The 26168-nt window shown below is 36.9% G+C and overlaps 1 protein-coding gene across 1 annotated transcript in view; it reads left to right on the forward strand.

Moving 5' to 3' along the window:
• Positions 1–26168, forward strand: part of LTBP1 (latent transforming growth factor beta binding protein 1) — a 207563-nt gene that overhangs the window by 126415 nt on the left and 54980 nt on the right. Inside the window, exons 11-17 of the mRNA XM_083349128.1 lie at positions 3528–3695; positions 4623–4856; positions 17866–17961; positions 19283–19408; positions 20137–20262; positions 21041–21163; positions 25177–25296. Of these exons, the coding sequence (XP_083205254.1) occupies positions 3528–3695; positions 4623–4856; positions 17866–17961; positions 19283–19408; positions 20137–20262; positions 21041–21163; positions 25177–25296 (993 nt within the window). The remainder of the gene's footprint in view (positions 1–3527; positions 3696–4622; positions 4857–17865; positions 17962–19282; positions 19409–20136; positions 20263–21040; positions 21164–25176; positions 25297–26168) is intronic.

The raw sequence follows: 26168 nt of genomic DNA on the forward strand, positions 1-26168 counted from the left end.
CTGAGAGGGGAAATCGTAAAGGAGGATTCTGAAAAGATGGTTGGCTGAAACTTTTTTTTTTTTGAAGAATGAACCAAACTGCAACAATTTGTTACAAGTCCCATTTGTGAGAACTTTTGCAAAGAGTTGTAAATTAAATAAAATAGAGCCTTGTTCTCCTTGTTGCAGTCACATTTTTAATAAAAGCCTTTTACATGACGGGACTCTCAAATGGTTCATAAATATCTCACATGCCCAATTCAAATGTGCTTAGATGTCTGCCTGCATGGAGTAATATAAGTCAGTCGAGCAATCTCTGACCTCATTGTTTTCAGATAAATAAGTATATTTTCCATAGTTGAAGTGATCCGTTCTCCTATCTGCCAAGTTAATGGAAACTGTTATTGGGCATATCTTTGACCAGCCAGTTCACATGCTATTTTTGCCAACATAATACACACCTGGGGATGACTTGGGATCTTTTTGTATAAAGAAACATAAGAAGATGTGGTTTGCCTTTGAAACTTGGAAAAGTGGTTGAGGAGTAGAATGTAAAAGTTGGCCGCTGATTAGTCCCAATTGAGAATCACTTTATTAACTCATGCGTGATTTCTTATAAAGGTTAAAATATGAATTAATTATTGGAAATAAGAATAAGCATCAAGTTGTGTGGTGTCACATGCAAGGATATTGTATCAGCTCTCAGTGATGTAAAGTTGCTGCATTCTCATTTTCTCTGCCAATAAATCATTGTTTGGTCTCTGGCATTATTAAAACATTGCAGGCATGTCAAACTTGTGACGTCACGTGACGTAGCGCGACGTATCACAACTCTTTCCCCATTGCCGGCAATGGGGTGGGCACGATTTCGGGATGACGTGTCTGGCCCACAGGCTGGCAGTTTGACATGCCTGGATTATAGCAAGGTGGGTAACTATGACTCGTTTACAATTTGCGGACTTCAAGTCCCAGAATTCCTGAGCCATGCTGACTCAGGAACTCTGGGAATTGAAGCCCACAGGTTGTAAAGGGGCCATAACTGCTCACCTCTGGATTATATGGTTGTAATTGGAAGAGTTTTCCACACACATAGACCTTTTTTAAAAAAAAATCAGAAGAATTACTTATTGGATGCTACTGCAGATTAGTTCTTACCTATGAATTCTTGTTGTGCTGGAGACTCTAAAAGGTTCCCTTTCTTTTAACTCAGCCCTAGAATAAATATATAATAAAAGATGCTTTCTTTCTTTTCCCAAAGCCAGAAAATATAGAACTTTACAAAAGTAATAGAGGTGATAGCCGAGCAGTCATGCAGTTGCATATGGAAAAGCTTTGGTGAAAATTTCTTTTTAAAAATGATACAGTGAAATGTAGGAGATATTATTTGAGTGGGGAAAGTAGAGGAGTGGAATTTATATGAGAAGGTAGCAATACCACATAATGAAGTCTGTACATTTTCCTATTTGGACAAAATTTATAATGAATCTTGAATAGATTTTTTACGGAATTCCTTAAATCTTTTTGCTTTTTATGTGTTACTGGAGAGACCGAGATTGGGAGAAGAGTCTTTATGGGAATCTTTGTGTTTTAAAAGTCACCTCTTTGTTAGAGGTGGGCTGTTTTGCTGTTTAAACTAGCCTGTTTAAAAAAAATTGTAAAATGGAGTGCAACACATGAATGTTTACATTGCAAGAACTGATTTCAACTATAAAAGCAACATTCTAAAACAAATGCAGTTTCCTGTCACCACCACCAACCCCCCCAAAAAACAAGGCAAGAGAAAAAACTAACCCCAGATTGTAGGCAGATTTGGTTTAAGAAAACTATATGTGATGGAATGGGCCTGACACTGTATGGTCACTTCATAGCTGTATTGCATTGCTGACTTTCATGCTCAGTAGAAAGATTATAGGTTGTTTCAGCCTAGGCACCTAATAATTTAACAAGATCCTGGAATAATACAACGTGTTCCTTTATAGATACACTGCTGTTTTAAAACATTTTGAAGCCCAATAAATATATTGTCACTTTTTTCTGGATTTCTCATTTCCAAGAATAAAAGAGAGACAAGTAATTGTGTACAAATGCAAACACACAGTTGGCTTGAAATACAGGAGCTGTATTTAAATTGATCGTGTACTTTAATTGAATTATAATTAGGCTGCATCTGCAAAAAATTGTTTCAGGCTGAAATGTTTTCTTCCTATTTTTGTTTCTATGCAAATAGATGAAGTAAAAGAACTTTTTCTAGGTTTGATTATACTTGAAGAATTACAAAGAAAAATGGTCTTTGATTATCAAGTTGAAGAACATCAGCAATTATTTCTTTAATGTCCTGTGTGTAATCATATATCAGAATATGGGTGAAATCTACCAATTAATGCTGCTGTGCAATGTCTGTTAATTTAGATGGATAATTGATAGGCTGATTCTTAATAGTTCCTCTGGGCTTAGGACAGAACCTCTGAACCATTCACAAATTAAATATGTATTCTGCTAAAAATCAATAAAAACACTTGGGATCTAGGCAAGTCTTGGTAATACCACCTGGGCTCTTCTTTGAAAAGGCAAAATGTCTTTTAAATTAAAGCCACGCCAAATCTGCAAAAACAAAAGGAATAAACTAAAATGAATATAACTATTCAGCCATAGTCTTGGTAAGTGTCTTGTTTATTCATGTGAAATATAATTTATAACTTGATCCAGCTTGATGACCATGGCTTAAACTTTTGATTAGCTATTATCATACCTGATTTGGCATTCTTATTCCTTATATTTTTTTTCATATTTTAGCATAATTCAAATTTCTTGACCTTCCAATATAGCTTGTTTTTTATATATAATATCAGAAGGAGATACGATATGTTCTAATTTCACTTTAACTCCTTGCTATCTGCTATCTTATAACTATGTTTTTTTTTTTTAGAAAATAGAACAGTAGTTCTGTTAACTGAAGGAATTTCAGATTTGGGGTGATGTGAATTTGGAAAGACTTGCAGAAAAAGAACAAAGGATTTGGGAAAGAATAGTGCTGTTAGCTGATCTTTTTGCCAATGATTTCATTTATGCGCATTGATGGATTAGTAATGACTTGAAAGAAAGCAGTTTCCTTGGTGACCTGGAATGATCTTACCTATCAAGTCAAAACTGTCATTTTTGTAATTCATTTGTGACATAGCTTTGTAATATGAGTGTTGGAAGTGAGTGTGTGATCTGTCAACGTTCGGTATTTTTACTGTTCACCTGCTTTAAGCTTGCTTCTGCATGGGAATAAGGCATTCTCCTAATTTTGTGTTATTGGAGCATGGCCGCATCTAATTTGAACACTGGCTTTTACTTCTAAACAATTTGGGCTTTACTTTTGAACTGTATCAAATTGATGTCAGGTATGAGAAATGTTTTTCAGACATCAGCATCCTTTTCTCTCTACTGATGCGTTGAAGTTGTTGTTGTTGTTGTTTTTCTTATTTGGTGGTGGAACTCCTGTGGTGTTTCTCTGTTTTGTTTCTCAAGTAAACTTTAGCGTCATCCTTCCCTTTTTGCTGCAGCTGATAATCCCATGGTCATTGAAGAGAAAGGGCCCTGCTACCGGTATGTCAGTGCAGGAAAGCAGTGTATGCACCCTCTCTCTGTTCAGCTCAGCAAGCAGCTCTGCTGTTGCAGTGTTGGCAAGGCCTGGGGCCCCCACTGTGAAAAATGTCCCCTTCCAGGAACAGGTAAGAGGTTCCCAGAAAACGGATATATTTGCACCCATGTATTTAACATACCTCATAGATAATAACCTAATATCATTCACCATATTCTTGTAATAATTGTATCCCTTATCATTGGAAACCACAATAGATGAGGGTTTTTTTTTCTCTTCTGTATTTTGCAATGACCAGCTTTCCAATTGCAAAGCATTTGTTGAGTAATAATGTTTGTTACCGTGTAATTCATTTTACAAGATGGTCGCAAACACACTAAAATGAGCATGTCTGTGAGCATTTTCTAAAGTGATATTTGTTTTCATGTTTAGACTTCAAAATATCCTTTGTAATTATCGCCAAAGTGGCATTCCTAAGGCTGTGTTAGGTGTCTGAGACAAATTAAGGTGGGAAGAAGCTATGATGCTAAGAATGGGATACAAGTTTATTGTAGATGATGGAACGGATGGAATTAAAGGAGTTTGTTTTTTTGCCTCTGAATAAAAGTTTTGTGTAACAGAAATAGGAATTTTCAAGTCATTTAAATAATAAATTGCCCAATCAACCAAACAATATGTTGGAACAGTAAACTTATATTTGGAAATTTGATTTTGAGTAACTAATTTAGCTTCCAATCTCCTATTCAAGACTGCACTAGAGAGGAGAGAGAAGCTTCAAGTCTCAGAATGCTTCATGTGGTCCTGATCCAGAATTTAGAATTTACTTTAAAAATGCCATTGTTTGGTTGAATTTATTCTTCTAGAAGGAACAAAATATCTTCCCAAGTAACTTATGCAATATTACTGTCGTGTAATTTGTGATTTTGCTTAACAATAGAATACATAACATTTATAAAAATGTTCTTCATGTCAGATTTTCTTTATTATGTTTTCCAATGTGTCAAAAATGTTACATTTTTAGATTCTTAAAAGGAATGTTTTCCCATCCCAAATATAGCTGCTTTTAAGGAAATCTGCCCTGGTGGAATGGGCTATACGGTTTCTGGCTCTCATAGAAACAAGCTATATCATCACCCTGCAGTTAGAGTTCAGCCACCTGTCTTTGGCAAGACCCAGATTACTCATCCTGTTGCTAAAGGTCCTTCTCCTCCACCTCTCCCAGCAAAGGAAGAGCCAGTGGAGGCACTGACCATCTCACAGAAAAGTGAGCCCGAGGTTGCTGTGCGAGAAGGTGAGAGTGGAAAAGGATTTCTTTATGTAGTTTAGTGTGTTTCTGAGTATGTTCATGTGTTTCTTATTTCCTGTGTATTTCTTACAGTCTGAAGTGCTTGTATCAAAAGCGATGTGTACCAGCAGCCTATTAAGTATTGGATTGTGTCATGTATTATAGGAACTGGTTTCAGACTCTACAACTTTGTGCCTATAAAAAATATTAAGCCCTTTGGGCAAAGAACTGGATCAGGTGACATACTCCCAGTAAATTATACATTTCTTGCAGATATATGCATGGGAGTAAATCTCAATTTCGTCCTTCCTTTTTTCCACCCACCCACCCAATCTGAAATTGAATTCTCTTGGTTTCCTGTTAAATGTTTGGAATCTTCTAAGTTTTCCAAATGAAACACAGCTTTTCACCTTTGCCAAACCTTTTCACCATTGCAATTGTTACATGAAGTATTTCTAGATGTCAGTTTCATAGTTTTATGTCTCAGTCTTTGCATGGTTCCTGCAAATGCCTTTAAAATCAGCTGCTTCTAAGTGTCCTGTTTTTTTAACATGCTTAACATCAATGCAAACAACAGCAAAGAGCTTGCTGCATGTGCAGAAATAAGTGCATTGCCAACACGCTATTGGTGAACAGAGCATAGACTGGTAGATACAGAGTGATATGCAGAGTGTTGTGATTATTTTGATTTTGAATTGTTGCCCTTCCGGAGTAGCTAATATGTGGTTGTATGCCAGTGTGTCTTGGATGGGCACCGAAGTGATGCAAAAAGCACAGAAACCACAAATTCACTGAAATGACTTTGAAACCTTACATCATACCTATAAAATAAATTGTTTTGAGCTGGAAGTTTATGCCTGAATATGTTTAATTTAGAATGACTGGGTCTAATTTTGCATATACTTGTTAATGTTCAATTGCCACTTAAATTGAGAATTCTGTTTTTAGTTATCATATTCATACATTGTGGTTATCCTTTTAACCTTTGAAAAATACATTGTCAACCTAATGAGCATCATGAACTGATTTAAATCCAGTAAGATGAGGTTTATTTTTAAAAAGAGTATATAGCTGCAAAGATTTGTATAAAAACAGCTTAAATTAATGTGATTTTTTTTCATGCTAACTTTTATATTGTGTTTGTTCATTTTAAAATGTTCGTGATGGGTTCCGTGTTAATAACAACTGATCAAAAATTATTTTCCTGTCAGATGTTTTGTATGGAATTTTCTTTAAAACACAGAGCAATGTTTTGATATACAGATGGAATGCTGTATTGAATATCTCATTAAAGCTTTATTTATTTGTCCTTTTAAGTCATGGGAATGGACAAACTGTACCAGAAGATGCTAGTACTAAAGGTAAAATACTTCTTAAAAGGAGGATAAAGTTGAGACTAAGCCACATGATGACCAACATATCAAATATTACACCTGACTTCACTACCAGTTGTCCTTTTGCTCTATCATGGAATCAAAATAATGTTTAGTTTTTATTGGGGTATGTAGAAATGAGTATCTGATTTGAAGTTGAAAGTAACACTTCTGGGGCACATTCAGTTTTTAATAGTCTTTGATGTTACCCTCTGAGTAAGAATATTTTTTTGCATATAATTAGGCCTTTTACCACTTCTCATATGAAGCTTTATTATAAGTATCCATGACACTTTTCTGCATCTAAGAAAATCAGTGTGGCTTATTTTTTCATTATATTGCTCCAAATATTCCAAAATGTCCAGCATTCTAATATTGATTTTTAACTGTCTTTTAGATAAAAATCCACATCAATTCTCATGAATGAATTCTTACAAAATTATTTTTAGTCTATCAGCTAAAATCTATGTGAAACAACTTGTAGTCATTATTATATAATTTCAGCCTATAGTGTCTTGTTAAAGTCAAATCTAGTCCTTCTTTAGGTATTAATACTATATTGGCTTCTTTCCAAGTCTCTAGTTTCTTTCCTCCCATGGATAGAGTTCATTGTGTTTTGTAAAAATTGTATTGACAAGCCCTAAAATGTCCATCAGATCACAGAAAACATTTGGTAATTTACTCTGAATGAACACCACAATTCTTTTGATTTCTGGCAGCTGGAATTGCATTTTGTTGTCACAGATACATCCCTCTGAATTTAGCTAATCTTTTGAAGATATCTAAACCACTAGCCTTTATTATAACTTCCAAGTACAAATTAAAGAATTTAAGCACTATACAAAATGCTTTAATTTTGCTATTCTATATGCCTTGCTAACCAACTGTATTGTAATCCTATTCAGGTATTACACAATGAACACTCTAAGTAATCTCTGGTCACCCAGCTGAAGTCACTCAAATGATGTTTGCTTCTTCCTGCAGTTAGTCATGTGTTCAATGTGTAGACATGTTGGCTTTTTCAGTTTGAGGCAACACAAGTTATAAATTAGGACTAGTAGGAGTGAGCAAATCCATGTTGGTTTCTTCTTATTCCTTATTTTCCAAAATTTAGTTTTTGTTTGATTTCTATATTAATTTTAAAGTTTACATGAACCTCATCAAGCACCTAAGTCAATTTCGGGTGATGTCAAAAAGTTAGCAGACTTACATTTAGTTAGTAGGACTGTGCTCCTAAGTACACTTCAGCCCCAATGATGAGAGCTTGGGATGGGAGGGTTGCCAGGGTTTTGAACTAGAGCACGGGTCTCCAATTTTGGCAACTTAAAGACCTGTAGACTTCAACTCCCTGCACCAGCTGGGGAATTCTGGGAATTGAAGTCCACAAGTCTTACAATTGCCGAGGTTAGAAAATCTTGAACTAGAGGGTTAGTCAGAGAAGTAAATAAAAATCTTGCAAAAAGAAGGCAATGACAATCATTTCCATACTATTGCTGTGAAAGATGTGTATGTTCCTATTTATAGATGATCCGTCTGAAATCTTTATGATCCATCTACACTCTCTCTTAGCTTAGGCAGATTATGAACTAAATCAGGGGTCTCCAATCTTGGCAACTTAAAGAGTTGTGGATTTCTATGGTTAATTCCTTCTACTTTTTATGTTAATATTAACTGCAGGAAGTCTATGAGTTCATGCTGACCTAACCCTAACCCTAAGTGGAATTTTCCTCCAATGGGATTTTCCCATGTATTTTATCAGTAAACATAGATAGGGCAGGATAGAAAATTCAGTGCCCTCCTAAGCATACCCAAGCACTCCAAGTTTGTTGGTGATGTCCATTTTGCTCTATGAGTTCATGCTGGCCTAACCCTAACCCTGTGGTGGCGAACCTATGGCACGTGTGCCACAGGTGGCACACAGAGCCCTCTCTGTGTGTACATGCGCAGTCGCCCCAGCCCTATAAAACCTTTTCACTTTAGTCCTCCACCACCGTGTGCAGAAAAAAAAGGTTCAATCAATCAATTTCAACTACTCGCAGGAAAAAAAAGATTTGCAAAGTTGGAATTGATTGATTGAACTTTTTAGTCCCACACAGTCTGCTGTTACCACCGCAGCCACACCCACCCAATGGGCCACGCCCATCCAATGGGCCACGCCCACCTGGCACCCGACAATACATAAGTGGGTTTTGGGTTGCAGTTTGGGCACTCGGTTTCTAAAAGGTTCACCATCACTGGTCTACAATGATAAATACTATCATTATTTATTAAGCTAAAACTCCATTCTTCTCTTGATTCGCTGGGTGGGCTAATGTGACATCTTCCTCTCTGCTTCACCTGAATTTTTTAAATTAAAAACACATTCATTCTTTCTTTTAAAAAAAATGAAGTTGGCATACTAAAAACCATTCTACTGACCAATGAGCTATACACCTATATTGAAACTTAGATTTTAGCTCTGATGTTATTTGGCTCAGATGTTCTGGACGAACAGTTTTGTTGATATTTTGAAACTCTGCTGATATTGTCCTTAATGGCTTTCCCAGCCTTTCTGATCTTTCTTAGTATGTTATCAGATTGGTTATTTGGCAGATTTTATTTTGCTGTTGAGTTGCTGCAAAAGTGGCATCTTACAGTGCAAGGTATCTATCTGCATTGCATCCATCTTTAAATTTATTGGAACTCCTGGAATAGTATTTACTCTAATTAGAATGGAATTTGCAGAGTTCTTCAGAGACCTTGAGAAATTTCCAGCTGAGCAATTGGTGCTTTCTTTGGTGGAGATGAGTCAAATAGTTGGCATTGTTGTTCAAGAGAACAATCTTTTCAGTTCTCAGGGTTAAGAAATTCTCAGAAACAAATGACACATTATTCTGAATATATAACCAACTAGAATAGATACATAAGATTAATCATTGCATAAAACAGCGTTTCCCAACCTTTAGGAACTTGAAGATGCGTGGACTTCAACTCCCAGAATTCCCCAGCCAGCTATGCTGGCTGGGGAATTCTGGGAGTTGAAGTCCACGCATCTTCAAGTTCCTAAGGTTGGGAAATGCTGGCATAAAATACTGTCAATGAAGAAAGGTTTATTTGTAGAGTTATTCATATGCATTTTAACTTGGATGTTATACAGTTGAATCAATGAACAGATAAATGTAAGTCATTGTTAAATGGATTCCATTTGTTGCAGTCTAAGATTATACAAAAAACAATATAGCAATAGCATTTGGAGTTTATATAGTACCATATAGTGCTTTACAGGATTCTCTGAATAGTTTACCAAGTCAGCATATTGCCCCCAACAATTTGGGTCCTCATTTTACCAACCTTGGAAGAATGGAAGATTGAATCAACCTTGAGCCCATCGGGATCAAACTCCAGACTGTGGGCAGAGTTAGCCTGAAATACAGCATTCTAACCACTGCGCCACCAGGGCTCCATAAACAAAAAATGTTTTTTAGTGTAGTTTTTTTTAGTGTAGTGTAGTTTAATGTATTTTTTGTAGTACAATAAAACTGACCAGTTTTCAGATTTAACTGGCAAAATCTGACTTCAGCTGCATTCAATGGCAAGGATGGTAAATGGTAAATTAAAATTTAATCCAGACAACTGATGCGATTTATATAAAATAACTTAAATTCATATTGGATAAACATGTTTGTCCCCAAATAGTCATTTTAATACAGATTTACTCTACTCTTATCTTGCTTGTATTATGTTGCAGAAGCTGAGTCCAAAAAGTTACTACTTTCTACTTGCTTTGGGTTTTTTTAAATAATATCTTTATTAATTTTCAATATCAAATGTTAGAATACAACTAACATAAAAGGGAAGAGGAGTAACAAAACAAAACTGACAAAAAGATATTTTATAGATTGATGTTGTTTAAATTTAGATAAAGGTGATTGTATTGTTATTATCTCTGTACTAAAAGATGGAGATCATTTTTATTATAAATTTGATGTAAAAAGTTAGTAGTATCTACTCGTAAAGGAAGCGTGACCATAGTGCTCTATCATTTCTACAAATTATAGATCTTGTGGATTGAAATAAATATTGGATGGTGATAAATATCCCACTTATTGCGCAAGGCACTAGAGTGGATAATTTGGATTTTATTGACAATATTAAGTCATCTGGGATATACTATCTAATGAAGATTAGAAATAGTGCAATATTTCCTATCTGTAATTTAATGCTTAAAACCTGCTATATGGCTAATAATAATAATAATAATAATAATAATAATAATAATAATAATAATTTTCTAATTTTACATTTAAGTATTTAAAAAGCAATGTGGTGGCTGGGTTAATCAATAGTTTGATAACAAAATCTTTAGTACAAATCTCGAGTTACAACATCAAATATTTCCTCTTTTTCCCTTACTGTCTCATATTTAAGCTAATACAGTTCTTATTATATCAACTCAGTAAAAACATCATTATTACATTTATCAATAAATTTTAGCTTATACGTATCTTAATTTTTTTACATTCAATCTTCATAAACAATCCATATCCTATTATTAATTTTTTCCCAATTTTTAGTTTCTCATCAATATTCTAATTTAACCTTTAATATTTATAATTTTCAGGGTTTAGGAAACCAAATTTCCCTTATCTCAATTCATAACAGAATCTAATATCCAAAATACACATTTTTTCTATTTGAATATAATCTTGTTCTATTTCCTGAAAGTTATCTATTTCCCACCATATTAAATCATCTACTTAATAATACAATGTCCCCTTTAATAAATCAAAACCATTGTATATATTACCTGGGTTAATCAATAAATCAAACATATTCATCATTTTTTTTAATTTTAGGTCTAATTTTTAAATGTTAAACAGTTAAAACCCTTATTTTCAACTAATTTCCAAATATTTTAAATCTAATGACCAGAATTCCCCTTATCTCAACTTTTCCCTTTAACCCTCTAGTTAGTAATTTGAAATCCCCACTAATAAATCAAAACCCCAATTTTCTTCAGCCTTATTCTGGCTTTCTTCCTTTGCCAACTAGGCTTCCATATCAATGCTTTTAGATCATCAAATAGATCACCTTCTATTATTATATATGTTATCTGAAATAAAGGAGACCATTTAATTGCCATTTTTTGGAAGGACTAGCCCATTTGTATTCATTAAGTTGTTTCCCTATTATTCCAATTCCCCATTATTGCCCTGATATGTTTATCTTCCATTCAATCTGTTGTTCGTCTTCTTTCTCAAATTTCTTTTGATTTATATAGAAAGTCTTTTCCATTTTCAGTGTTGTCACTCCCTTTTCTGGATTTCCCATTTACTGTATTTGTTGGTCAATTGAGTCCTCTGTCTTAATATTTGATTGTTCCACTTTTTCTGTTATCTTCTGCATTGTTAGTTCTTTGGTTGTAGTCAAAGTCTGGGTTTATGTATCTAGGCTGGCATCTTGATCTTTTATGTTAGGTCTTATTTTATCACAAGCTGAAAGAATGGTTTCATGTATTGCTTTCAACATGGAAAGGATCTTTTCCTGGTCTTCATCCATCTCTTTCATGTGTTTATAAATAGTCTTTATAGTAGAAATCGTTTATAGTAGAAAGCAAGATTTTATAGTCCAAGATATTTCATCATCTCATATAGTAACCAATATTCCTCTAATAGAGATAGGAAGGAAATTCCCCACATAAAACTCTGAAAGTCAGTAAAGGTTACATTCACAGTTCATGTAGGCCAGTTATGCTGCCCAGCTGTTCTCTTACAGCTGAGTTTCTCACAGGTGGTGCCAAGATCAGAAGAGTCTTATCTAAGGTCTGCGCTTCAAGCCAAGTCTCTTTTAGAAAATAACAAGTTGTAATACCAAACCTCGCCACAAGATGTCACCGATGCTATTTAAGGTTTTTTAAGTCCAAAATTTTTATAATCCTTTTTCCAATGTTATTTCTTTTTTGTGGATAAAAGCAAAAGTCTCAAATAAAAATAGGAAAATTTTTGGTCCCCAAGTTTCAGGAACATATAAATCCAATTAGATTAAAGTTGTTCTTTTAGTGCTTTAATTCCCCTGTGTAGTCAGTCGCCGCTATTCTTAGAGGGTGGGATAGAAATTCCCTTCCCTCTCTCCTCATGAGGGGAAAGATACGTCAGGCAGCTTTTACAGGAAAAGAAAGTACCGTATTTTCCGGCGTATAAGACGACTGGGCATGTAAGATGACCCCCTACTTTTCCTGTTAAATTATAGGGTTTGGGCTATACTCGCCATATAAGACTACCCCTCTTCCAACGCACACCAAATAAAAATTAAAAAACATCAGATTTGATTTTAATATGGTAATTTTAATTCAAATGCTTATGACATGCAGGTACTTAGTAGGAAAACTGTCACTTATAAACATAAGGCTGTTTGTCATCAAACATGTAAACATAAAACAGTGCAAGTGGATTAAACTTTTCCTAATTCACTCTAAAGCTGAAAGGAAGGATAAGACAATAAACCCATGGGAGCTGCCATGCTGTTTGTTTTCTAAGCTGTCAACCAAACTGGAACTGATGATGATAGGAGGAAGATAACAAACAATAGAGAGAGAGCAAGTGCTGGGCAAGTCCCTGGTGAGTCAGCAACGCCCATTATAACTCCAAGCTATTTTTACAGGATTTGTTGGCGTGACAGTTTCCCTTTAAAAGCCTTCAAAATCCTCCTGTTCGTCATCTGATATCATAAGTACAAAAAAAAGAGAACAGGAAAGCTTCCATTTGCAAACTCACTTCGAGTCGAGAATGTAAGCCAGAAGCATCGAAATGTTTTGCTTTTAAACCAAGGTGGGAAGGGAAAAATCCACTGCAAACTTGGGAGTCTTTCTTATTTATTTATTTATTTATTTATTTATTTATTTATTTATTTATTTATTTATTTATTTATTAAATTTATTAAATTTTTATATCGCCCTTCTCCCGAAGGACTCAGGGCGGTGTACAGGGCAATAAATATTAAAAAAACAAAGTACAAAAGTTAAAAAACAATTAAATAATTTATGCCCGATATATACAATAGTTAAAACCATATTAAAAACCCAACCCCAAACCCATCAGACCAGGCCGGATTGCTCAAATAAATAGGTTTTTAGATCCCGCTGGAAGGAGCGAAGTTCGGGGGCCATCCGGAGCTCAACCGGCAAGTGGTTCCACAGGTCTGGCGTGCCCACAGAGAACACCCTCCCCCTGGGGGCCACCAGTCGACATTCTCTGATCAGAGGCACCCTGAGGTGGCCCTCTCTGTGGGAGCGCATTGGACGGAGGGAAGTTGACGCCGGCAGCAGGTGCTGCCATGGGTAATCCGAACCCATGCCATGAAGGGCTTTGTAGGTCATTACCAGCACCTTGAATCTCACCCAGAGGGCAACCGGCAGCCAATGCTGCTCACGGAGCAAAGGTGTAACATGGGAGTATCGGGAGACTCCCAACACAACTCACGCGGCTGCATTCTGCACCAGTTGGAGCCTCCGAGTGGTCTTCGAGGGCAGCCCCATGTAGAGAGCATTACAGTAGTCCAAACAAGAGGTCATGAGCGCATGAGTGACTGTACGCAAGGCATCCCGGTTCAGATAGGGCCGCAACTGGCGCACCAGGCGAACCTGGGCAAAGGCCCCCCTAGTCACAGCTCCTATATGATCTTCTAGAGAGAGCTGTGAGTCTAGGAGGACCCCCAAGTTGCGTGCCCTATCTACGGGGGGCAATAGCTCACCCCCTCCCTCTTTCTTTCTCTGCTTGCACTCTTTTCCAGAGGGGAAAAATAACAAGTCGTAAGCCATATAGGAAAAAGTAAGGGAGCGTAACTTTTTTCTTTCTTTTGTTTTTTTAAGTGGTCGGTGGCTTGCTTGCTTGCTTGCTTCTTCAGAGTTTGTGTGCTGTACGTGAGTGCGTGTTATCCCCCCTCTCTCTCTCCCAAGGCAGCTTTGCTGATTACAAAAAAAGGGGGGGAGTTGCTGTTGTTTTAAAGGGGAGGGGAGAGGAGAAAAAAATCAGCGGGGATTGCTAGCGGCTTCTTTCTGCTGCTGCTGCTGCTTGTATCTTTAAAGCAGAAAATCAGGTTTGAGATCTGGTCTCTAAGAGCTTCGGCATTTTTCTGCTGCTCCCTCGTTCCCCTCCTTCTCTGGCTTTTTTTTTCTCCCTCCCTTTCTTTCTTTCTTTCTTTTTTTCCCCCTTCTTCTCCTTTCCGGAGGAGGCGGGGTGATCTCTCCGCAAAAGCAAAAGTAAATGGCATCATGTGGATCTGAGGAGGAACAGAGCAGTTGTTGTCCTAGAGGATATATCGCATCTGGGTCCAGCTCATTGGCTTGCGTGGGCTACATTCGTTTCCTCTGCCAGGGCGCGCTTATAAGATGATCCCCGGCGTATAAGATGACCCCCAACTTTTGAGAACATTTTCATGGGTTAAAAAGTCATCTTATACGCCAGAAAGTACAGTACTTAGGGCAAAGAGAAGATCGGATCTCACCCAGTTTCATCCGCGTTGCTTTCAAAGTACTTGGTGGTAAGTTTGACTTTGGCTGTCTGAAGCCTAGTGACGGGCCATATTACTATGGCCAATCTTGCCTCCGCTGGTTTGGAGGGCTGCCCCAGATCAAGCAGAAGGGCTGCCGCCCTCCCGTGATTAAGCAGGGGTCCCCTCCTTGCTCGTCACCCCTACAGAGTGACTTTTGACCCTTTTCAGGGTTCCCCAACCGAGCGAAAGCGAACATGGAAGACGGAGCTCACCTTCCAACGTCTGCAGTGGCTGCGATGGCAAACCGGAACTAACACTTCACATGATCTTGATTCTATCTCTCTATTAATACAGCCTAGCACTATGTTTGGCTTTGTTGGCAGCTGCAGCACACTGCTGGCTCATATTTAAGTGATTGTCCACTAGGACTCTGAGATCTCTCTCACAGTTGCTACTATTGAGCAAGGTACCACCTATACCAGGGGTCGGCAACCCGAAAAGGGAAAAGAGCCACTGGGAACCGGTTCCATCACACATAAAAAAAAGTGGGAGCCGCATGCGTGCGTCCATGCACGCGCATGTGCAAAAAAGTTTCTTGCGGATGCGCGGATGCGCGCGGTTGCCTTTTTTTTAATGTGTGATGGAACCGGTTCCCGGTTGTGCAACGGCGACGGCCCGTCTGCAAAGCTGCCGAAAGCGGCAGCTTTGCAGACGGGCCGCGGCAGCTTTCGTAACAAGCGGAGCCGCTACCCATTCCGAGGTCTCCGGACGGTGGCGGCTTGGGAGAGGTGCGCGCGCTCTCTCCAAACCGCCGCCATCCCATTTGCACAGCTGCCGTGTTCGTCAATGTTTGACGAACGCGGCAGGTCTCTGGACGGGATGGCGGCGGTTTGGCGAGTCCGCGCGCACTCTCCAAACTGCCGCCATCCCATTTGCACAGCTGCCGTGAACGCGGCAGGTCTCCGGACGGGACGGCGGCGGCTTGGAGAGGTGCACGCGCACCTCCGCCCTTTGGAAAGGTGCGCGCGCTACTCTCGGAACAGGCGGTGCCACTCTCCATTTGGAGAGGTGCACGCACACCACTGCCCATTCGAAGAGGTGCGCGTGCACCGGGCGGCTGGGAGCCGCAGGAGATGGCTCAAAGAGCCGCATGCGGCTCTGGAGCCACGGGTTGCTGACCCGTGACCTATACTATACCTGTGCATTTGGTTTTTCTTGCTTAAATGTAGAACCTTACTTTTTTCACCATTGTATTTAATTTTGTTAGATAGCGCCCAATGTTCAAGTCTGTCAATATCTTTCTGTATCTTAAGCCTATCTTCTGGAGTGTTGGCTATTCCTACCAGCTTGGTGTCATCTGAAAATTTGATGAGTTCCCCATCTATCCCCTCATCCAAATCATTGATGAAGAGCACTGAGCCCAGAACAGAGCCCTGGGGCACCCCACTGCATACTTCCCTCCATGTAGATGCAGTTTGTGCCTCCCCACCTTTCCACAAGCCAATAATGAGCACAAATGGTGAACTTGTGATATTACAAAAGTAGGCAGGGATAATATTTTTTTTCTCCCATTTTGACTGGTTTTAGTTCAAACCCATAAAAGATTTTTAAAAACAGCCTGGTTTTCAGGGATTTTAGGTAATCTGGGATGTTTTAAGCTTATTCAGTGTTTAAGCACTCGTTTTGCTCCTTAAAACAGCGGTTTTCAACCTTTCCAGTTTTGTGCACCGGGGGGGCAGGGGGGAAGGGATGGTTCCACATGAGTGGAGGGCAAGCATGCCCAGACGCACAGCTCTATTTGTGCAGGCGGAGGGCACACATGCACACTGCTCACACAAATGGAGCTTTTCACATACACATGCTTGCCTTCTGCTCATGCAAGTAGAGGTGTGTGCACATGCTCGCCCACTGCTTGTACAGCCTGGTTCCGAACAGCCCATGGCATGGTACCAGGCCACAGCCCAGAGGTTGGGTCCCCTACCTTAAAATCCCTAATTCCATCAAAATAAAACATAAATGAGAGTTTCTTCCTACTCTGGGGAACCTTGGAGACTGGAGATGAGGTGTTGAGGTGCAAATTGCGAAATCATGCAATTGAGGGGATAAGAAGGAAAATCACTAGAATTATACATAAAAATCTAATTGGGTATTTATTTACTTTGCCCATTCTTTCTTTCTTTCAGTTTCTTGTTCAGTGACAATATTAATCACTTATTAGTCAGCTTCAATGTATTACTTTGGTTTTTGTAATTTTAAATTCATTACAGTTTATATATTATGCAATCTAGAAAAGCACCTTAGATCGCAGGTGAATTATATTTTAGGAAACCTTTTCAATTTTTCCATGTTTTGAAGAATATTGTCCACTAGAATGGGAAGATGATCTGGAAAATGTATATATTTCAGTGTTCATATAATATACCTGTGATATCCAGTGAAGCTTTGGGTTGTAGTCTTAGATCTGATGAGCCCATTGACATCTGTGGAGGTTGTGCAGGTGCTGTGCCTGGTTGATTATGCCCAAAAATGTTATATGCAAGAACAAGACAGGTGTATCGGCAAATAAATCTCCATGTGCATATTTTAAAAGTATATTGTATTACAGGGGTAAACGTCTTAGAAAACACAGTTACATCTATTTGAATGTGGGGGATGTCTGTTACCCCAAAATAAATAGGAAGGGTTATTAGAAGGCGAACATGAAGAAATGCTTAGCATTTCTGCTGTAAATATCTTTTTCCAGTGATGCTTAAGCAATGAAGTTGATTGTCATGCTTTCTTCAGTTATATGTACTGTACGTCAGTTAAGATATTTCCATGTATGGCAGAATAACAAATGGGTAAACTATAGTAAAGGTTCAAATTTAAAATAAATTTCTTTAAAGACAATTTTTAGATTTTTTTTACTATTAATAACTATGCCTGAATTTTCATATTTAAACTTTAATACCCATCTGGAATTTTATATGGATATTTCTGAGGGTAAATGCAGCTAGCAGGATAGATTAGATGGTTCCTCTTCACTTCAATTTTATGATTTGGAAGAAATTCAATGGTGCTTTTAACATGCATTATTAGAACTGTTAAATGTGAAGTGGTTATTAATTTAGTAAGCTGTCTATATTTTTAGGGGTGCCTATCTCATGCAGAAATACTTTTCTTTCACTCAATAGTGGTGGAGAAAACCTCTCCTCCGCTGCCCGTAGAAGTTGGACCAGATGTCTCCACTTCAAGTGCTAGTCAAGTGATAGCACCAACTCAAGTTACAGGTATGATGCAAAAAATCATTGGTGGTACAAACTGGCACATATGACAACAACCAATGGAATGTTATTATTGCGTCTTAGAAAGTACAGATCAACAGAAGAAAATAATGAAACCACAGGGTTCAGTTTTGGGTGGAGAGAATGCTCTGTGTAAATGTCTGCTTTTGTGCTTCAAAACAGTGAAGGATTTTTGGTAGACAGGGAGAGAATGTTTTCTGCTAGTTCTTACATTCTGGAGTGATTTCACAAGTTTATATGTTATGCCTAGATCACCTGCAATTATTCTGTTTATGAGAGGTTTCAGGTTTGTCCTTTAAAAATGCATACCTAGCAGTGTAGTTTATTTTAATATTTTTCTCAAGGAATTAGGACTTGCATTGCAATGCAGTTTGTTCATTTTACATATTATTCCAAATTATTTTATTAACATGTGCATGTAAGAAATGGTACAGAAAGTGATTGTACCATTCTGTGATTCTGTCCTAAGATTTCACAAAATCTCACTGTCCTCTAATGCCTAAGACATACTTCTAAAGTGAACAACTGGATAATTGTTTCCTAAATTCAGTGGTTAATTAAATGAAGTATAAAAAAATCACTCACTGAAAAATTGAACTTAATTGAACATTGAGAAGCATGTTCAAAACCTATGTAATTATAGTGTGTGTGTGTATTCCTTAATTTATGACTGGTCACTTAGTGAACATTTGAAGTTACAACAGATCCCCAGAAACTACTTACGATGAGCCAGACCCCTTGTGCAGTCATGTTACTGCATTTTGGATGCTCAGCAACCAATCTGCATTTATGGCCATTTGAAACGGCCCACATGACTGCAATTATTGATATTTTTTTTATGGAAACCGGTGTTTACTTCTGAATTCTGGGGGGAAAAACACCCCATAGTGAACAATGGCTTCATTTAATGACTACAGCATTCACTTTACAACCATACCATTTGCTTTATGACTGTTGCAAAAAAGGGTCACAAGAACGAGTCCAGTCATGTAGTGATCCAGGTTACGAATCATAGCTAGACCTTGTCCAGCATAGTCTGTTTCTAATCTGATCAATGACATTTTCTAGCAGTGTACAATAACTGCAGTTGAGTGCATTCATTAGTACATTATGTGTAAATGCAACAACCGGAAGGAATTTTATCTGGATGCTTACATTATATTCCACTTTCCAACACCAGTAGAATTCAGTAGAATCACTGAATTGATCCTAATTAGTTTCTGTGTTTTTTAATCTGTCTTTTAAAATTGATGATATCATAAAATGTTTCAAATGGTTTACTACAAGTATTTTTCCATTTATTTAGAAATCAATGAGTGTACAGTAAATCCAGACATCTGTGGACAAGGACATTGTATTAACTTGCCTGTGGGATACACCTGCTTATGCTATGATGGATATAGGCTTAATGATCAACAAACAAAATGTTCTGGTAATCCACATTCCCTTTTGCCAGTTGCTAACATGATGCATGGGAGGAGGTCCTGGAAAAATACTACTATTCATTTCTGTGTTGTGACTATAGCAAATAAGAATGGTTCTTCTCTTTGAGGCACATAATGCAAGTCAAAATATAATTTTAATTTATTTTCCCCTTCTCCTTCCCTGAGCTTCTATATGTGCAATGCCTGATTTGTTTATTTCCTTTATAGACACAGAATTATAATTTTATTTAACCACTTAAATGAAGAAAATTGAAGTTTCTTGAGTAATCACTCAAGAATTTCATAATTTCATAATTGTGGAATCCTAATACAAACCTAAGCAATTTTATGATAGATTTCCTGGATAGATATTTGCAAAATAAACCTTCAATATTTAACTCCTTATATACAGTAATCTCACATTAAATCTATATAAATAAAATAGAGCAATCTTTACCTCTCCTGATTTCTAAAAGATTGTACAAGCATACAATGCTTGATCCTCCTATTATAAATATATATGTTCATCTAAAATATCAGCAAATGTAGTAGATTTCATCTGAAACTTGAAGTTGGTAAATATGTTTTTTAAATCAAATTTTATATGGAAACCTATTTGAAAATGTTTTTTAAAATTTCAGTAGCTACTTAAGTACATTAGGGGGAGTGAAGTGATGGTAGTGTTAGAGTACAGAGGGGTTTTTTGAGTCTTTATATATTTTTATTTCTTTAACAGATATTAATGAATGTTCTGAGACTCCTCATCTCTGCTCCCTTGGGCGTTGTGAAAATACAGAAGGAAGCTTCCTGTGTATTTGTGAGGCCGGGTTCATGGCCAACGAACAAAGAACAGATTGTGTTGGTAATTACTCTCCTTTATGAGGCAGCTTCTTAATCCTTAAAGCCAATGATCAAGAGCCTGAGTCTGAAATATATTGGTGTGATTGAAAACAATTTAGATTGATTCAGGAAAGAATTTGATTGAATAGAAATACTGCACAATGCTGCACCCCATACTATAAGGGTAGTTAATATTTGATCACAGTTACTGAGGGAAAATTATTGTTCACGATATAGACTTAAATACGTATTTGTACTTCCTTGACAATATGGTATAAGATCTAATGACTGCACACGAGAATAGAAAAAGGGTTAGTGTTAGAAGCAAAGCTTTTTCTTCAAGTTGACATTGAAGTTAATATAATTTCTAAATAGTAAGAACAATGTTTAATGTAAATATTTCTAGATATGCTGGAAAAGTCTTTGTCTGAAACCCTGAAGAGTTATTGACATCTAAATACATTATATAGACATATATAGAGGTATATCTATATATATATAAATAAAAGTATTTCTGCTAGACCTCAGTCATGGCAACTTCTGTTGATACCCAAGCAATAAAAAACACTTTTACAAATTGGGGATACTGCAGATCAGACCCATGGGTTACAGGTAATACATGATGATATTTTTGCAAGGAATTAGGTCTTCTGAATTAAAAATATTAAGATCTAAAGTAAAACATGGATTTAGTATTCTGTGAGTGATATGTGTCTGTCTGTTTGTCTATCTATCTATCTAAATTTCTGTATCTTTTACTTAATGTTTGTATTAAAGTTATCACAAAATTGGATTTTTAGATGTTGATGAATGTGCCAGGCCTGATACCTGTGGAGAAGGGCTCTGTGTAAACACCATTGGTTCATATAAATGTGAATATTGCGACAGGGGATTCCAGATGAACAGAAGGGGCCAGTGTGAAGGTAGGTTTTAATGTCCTCTAAATAAATTTCTTGGCTACTTAAGCTTTAACTACAGTTGCAAGAAAAAGTATGTGAACCCTTTGGGATTATGTGGAGTTTTGCATGAATTGGCCATAAAATGCACTCTAAACGTCATGTAAGTCACAACAATAGAAAAACACAGTCTGCTTAAAATAATACTACACAAACATTAGCTGTTGTCATGTTTTAATTGAACATAACATGTAAACATTCATAGTACAGGATGGAAAAAGTATGTGAACCCCTAGCCTAATAACTTCTCCAAGAGCTAATTGGAACCAGGAGTGAGCTAACCTTGACTCCAATCAGTGTGATGATATTGGATGTGTTGCTGACAGCCGTCTTGCCCTTTAAAAACACACACTTGTTTTGGGTTTACTGGTCTCAAGAAGCACTGTCTGATGTGAACGATGCCTTGCAGAAAAGAGCTCTCAGAAGACCTACGATCAAGAATTGTTGACTTACATGAAGCTGGAAAGGGTTAAAAAAGTATCTCCAAAAGCCTTGATGTTCATGTGTCCATGGTAAGACAGACTGTCTACAAATGGAGAAAGTTTAGCACTGTTGCTACTCTCCCTAGGCGTGGTCGTCCTGTAAAAATGACTGCAAGAACACAGCGCATAATGCTTAATGAGGTAAAGAAGAATCCTAGAGTGTCAGCTAAAGACCTACAGAAATCTCTGGCACATGCTAACATTTTTGTTGACACATCTACAATAAGGAAAACATGAAACAAGAATGGAGGACATGGGAGGACAACACGGAGGTCACCATGAACACCAAGAGCAAAATGGAGACTGCCAACAAATTCAGAGTGCTTGGGTATGGTTAGAAAGGCACTGACTTTTATAACCTGCCCTATATATGTTTCCTGGTAAAATACATGGGAAAATCCCATAGGGAGTAAAATTCCACTTAGGGTTAGGGTTAGGTCAGCATGAACCCATAGAGAAAAATGGACAATGCCAACAAACTCGGAGTCCTTGGGTATGGTTATGAGGGCACTGACTTTTCTAGCCTGCCCTATCTATGTTTCCGGGTAAAATACATGGGGAAATCCCATAGGAGGAAAATTCCACTTAAAGTTAGTGTTAGGTCACCATGAATTCATAGAGTAAAATGGACATAGCCAACAAATTGGGAGTGCTTGGGTATGGTTAGGAGGGCACTTACTTTTCTAAGCTGCCCTATGTATGTTTCCTGATAAAATACATTGGAAAATCCCTTTGGAGGAAAATTCCACTTAGGGTTAGGGTTAGGTTACCATGAACTCATAGAGCAAAATGGACATCACCAACAAATTCAGAGTGCTTGGGTATGGTTAGGAGGGCACTTACTTTTCTAGCCTGCTCTATCTATGTTTCCTGGTAAAATACATGGGAAAATCCCATTGGAGGAAAATTCCACTTAGCGTTAGAATTAGGGTTAGGTTACCATGAATTCATAGAGAAAAAAGGACATCACCGACGAATTCAGAGTGCTTAGGTATGGTTAGGAGGGCACTTAGTTTTCTAAGCTGCCATATCTATGTTTCCTGGTAAAATTCATGGGAAAATCCCTTTAGAGGAAAATTCCAAAATTGGAGGGTTAGGATTATCTCACCATGAACTCATAGAGCAGAATGGACATCGCCATTTCTTTTCCTTTTTTTGCACACGATGGCGGAGGCCAAAAGCGAAAAGGTTTTATAAAACCCAGCTGAAGGCCTAGGACTGGGGCGATGGCGCGGATGCCAACAGAGAGGGCTCTGCATGCCATCTGTGGCACGCGTGCCATAGGTTCGCCACCACGGCTATATTCCATATCAGAATGCTCCTTGGCTCCTATAGCCTCAGGTTTCCTTTCCTTTTTTCCTGGGTTGTTGGAGATAGTTCAAAATAAAGTATTAAGTTGTAGCTACCTGCCATTTTTACTTCTGAAGAATGCTTCCAGGGCCAATTCTTTCAAAGTCATTCTGGAAGCAGTGTTCCTTTTGAAAGCATGCCAATTTTCTGAGTTCTTTTTGTTTTGTTTTTTTAATCTTTTAAAATTCTGGAGGGATTGAGAACCTAGTGGACAATATGAGACACACCTACAAAAGCAAGTTTCAGATCTTCCAGAATCAACATGGATGGAAGCCAACAAGATCAGTAGCCTCAGTGCTTCAAAAGACTGATGTCTGTGTTTTGGGGATAGATTTCATTTATCATACAAACTCTTCAAATCCTGTAAAACCATAAACAGTTAAATGGCTTTGCCTTAGAAATGATATTATCTTTTTAATTTGTTGATCTGCTATCCTGGAATTGTTTATAAGGTTGCTATTTCCAATGAAGTTAATTTCTTTATGGTTATGTAACAGCAAGAATTTAAGTAAAAAAAATCCATTTGTAGTTGGAACAAAACATTGGCAGAAAAAAATCAGTTTCGAAGAAAAGAATATATAACTGAAAAAAATGTGAAATTGGTTTTTGGCATGAAGTTTTCTGGTTTTGAATTGGAAATCAGTGTAAATTTACTTGAAACGTTAAAATACAAGTCTTTATATTTTCATTGTCCTTATCTACAAAATATCATTTTTATTAAGAATATAATCTTTTAAACCTATCATTTCTAGTTCAAATAGCTTGTAGATGTGTTGTAGATATGAAAATTATGGACATGTTGCCATTAAAGTTGTAATAGGAGAAGTAGAGAGATGGACACCAAGAAATAGACTTAAACAACTTGCAGCTTTATGGAGGAACATATCATATTCATTAAATAATGAATCAGTGAAGAGATGGGTTAGCCTCTTCCTGTTAATTGCTTGGGAAAGCTGACACTGGAAGTCAGGCACAATGTACCATTGGCTTTGCATTGGCTAAGCTGAGTTGCTGATAGCTATCCTTCTTGCAGTAAGTTGCAGATGTGAAGTTATCAACCATATTCTTTGCCTGTAGCTTTGCTTGGAATTATCTGCCTTTTCAATCCTAGCTGGTAACCACTTGTGCCTTATTAGTGTTTCTCATTCATGACATTCCCCATTGTCCTTCTTACATCTGTTCTTTTATTATGTGTCATTGTATAAGTCTCTTAGCTGCAAGGTAAGTTATGCTTTGTACAAAAATCTTAGTGGAGATAAGTTTTGTGGGAGGTGCAAGCAGGGTTTAACTGATAAGGCTATAATTTAATACTTATGGAAAAACTACATTATTACCGGTATGTATTTTCTCTGCATTATTGCTAAGCCACTGGGCTTAGATTCAAGTTTTTTTCCTAATACAAACCAAAATTAAAAAAAAACCCAGGAAGCACCAAGGACAAACTTCTGCTTGCTTTTAGAACAGGACATTTGCAAACATAATATTGCTTAGACAAGAATGTATTTACAGCATCTTTATTCCTTAGTTTCATGCAATCATTAATCTCTATTGATATCTTTTTGTTGCCTTAAGTAATTAAAATCTTTTAAATATAGTAAGAAGTAAATATATCCATCAATGGAAATAACTCAGCCATTAACATATTTACTACCCTATTTCAATGGAAGTCAAAGTAGAAACTTTATTCTTTTAGAGAGTATGGGAATTAAATTAAGAAATAGTTCCTTGCCTGTCACCACCATGAAAACTGTATGGATTAATGGAGATTTTTAAGCACTAAAAGTACACAAATTGGATATAAACTGTTTTGAAGAGGAATCCCCTGGTTTTGAATTTAGAAATTTCAAATGCTAACTGGGTACTTTAACTGTGAACTTTGTTTGAAAAAGAGTTTCGTGATCAAGATGAATCATTTCAAACTCACAATGGTATATTTTGAATTTGACTCAGTTCAGATTCAAAATGTTTTGCACTTCCTACAAACTGCCAAACTCAGCCTACTTAACATGACATAATATATGTCAGCCGATCTATGCAATTTGTATTACAGCGCCAATTTTTGATACCTTTCTACATACTATTATTGCTTTGATGTGCATTTATTCTTTAATTACAATTAAAAATTTCACTGATGTTTTCTTTTTATAGACCTTGATGAATGCTCAGTGCCACATACATGTCCAGATGCAGAATGCATTAATGCTCCTGGTTCTTACCAATGTGTCCCTTGTAGAGATGGATTCAGAGCATGGAATGGAAAGTGTCATGGTATATGTTTTCTTCAATTTTCCCCCCACTAAAATTCTATTGAAATCAGTGTAAAAAGTACACATAACTCAGTTTATGGGAGAGATTTTTGTGCATATTTCTCCTGGATATAAGCACTTTTTCCTGGTATTTGCATTTTGGGTAGACTGTTTTTCCTAAAGTTTTGTTGTTGTTTGCTTATAATTTTCCATAACATGCTTGGTTTTATGCATATGTTTGGATTGTGAATTATATTGCAAAAATATGAAAAGAGTAGACTTTGCTACTTTTCTCATTAAATATTTACCTCAAAGAACATTCAAGAATTCCACTGTATAAGCCTGATTGAAACAGTTAATATTAAGATACTTGCAATATGTCATGCAGAATATCTTTAACATATTTTGTTACACTTTCATGCCAGTTTTCTGGCATGAAAATTTAGCTCAGTTTTAAGTCACCTAGATTTTCCACTTCTTAGTTGCCTTTATTTTTTGTTTGTTTGTTTACAAGGTGACATTGGGCTGCTTACAAGTTATAAAACAAGTAAAAATAGTTAAAAGATTAAAATGACACAGATTAAAATATTATTAAAACTATATTATTGTTAAGTTAGTGAGATGCTATTTCTGAGGCTATTGGCTAATGGTGGGCAAAAGCTTTATTGCTTCGTTAAAATTCTAAAAACCATAGCCTGCACCTACATAATCTCCTTTCCTGTTCATTTTAGTGGTGAATTTAGCTTTGCAAATACATTCTTTTGTATTTCTGTTAAAATAGGAGGCAACCAGGAATTACATTTATTTATTTAATCTGTATCCTTCATTTTAGCAAAACTTTTAACAATATTAAAATAACATAATAAACAAAAACAGTTGCAATAATAATAAGCA

Source organism: Vipera ursinii (genome assembly GCF_947247035.1).
Source record: "Vipera ursinii genome assembly, chromosome: 1".
Lineage (NCBI taxonomy): Eukaryota > Metazoa > Chordata > Lepidosauria > Squamata > Viperidae > Vipera > Vipera ursinii.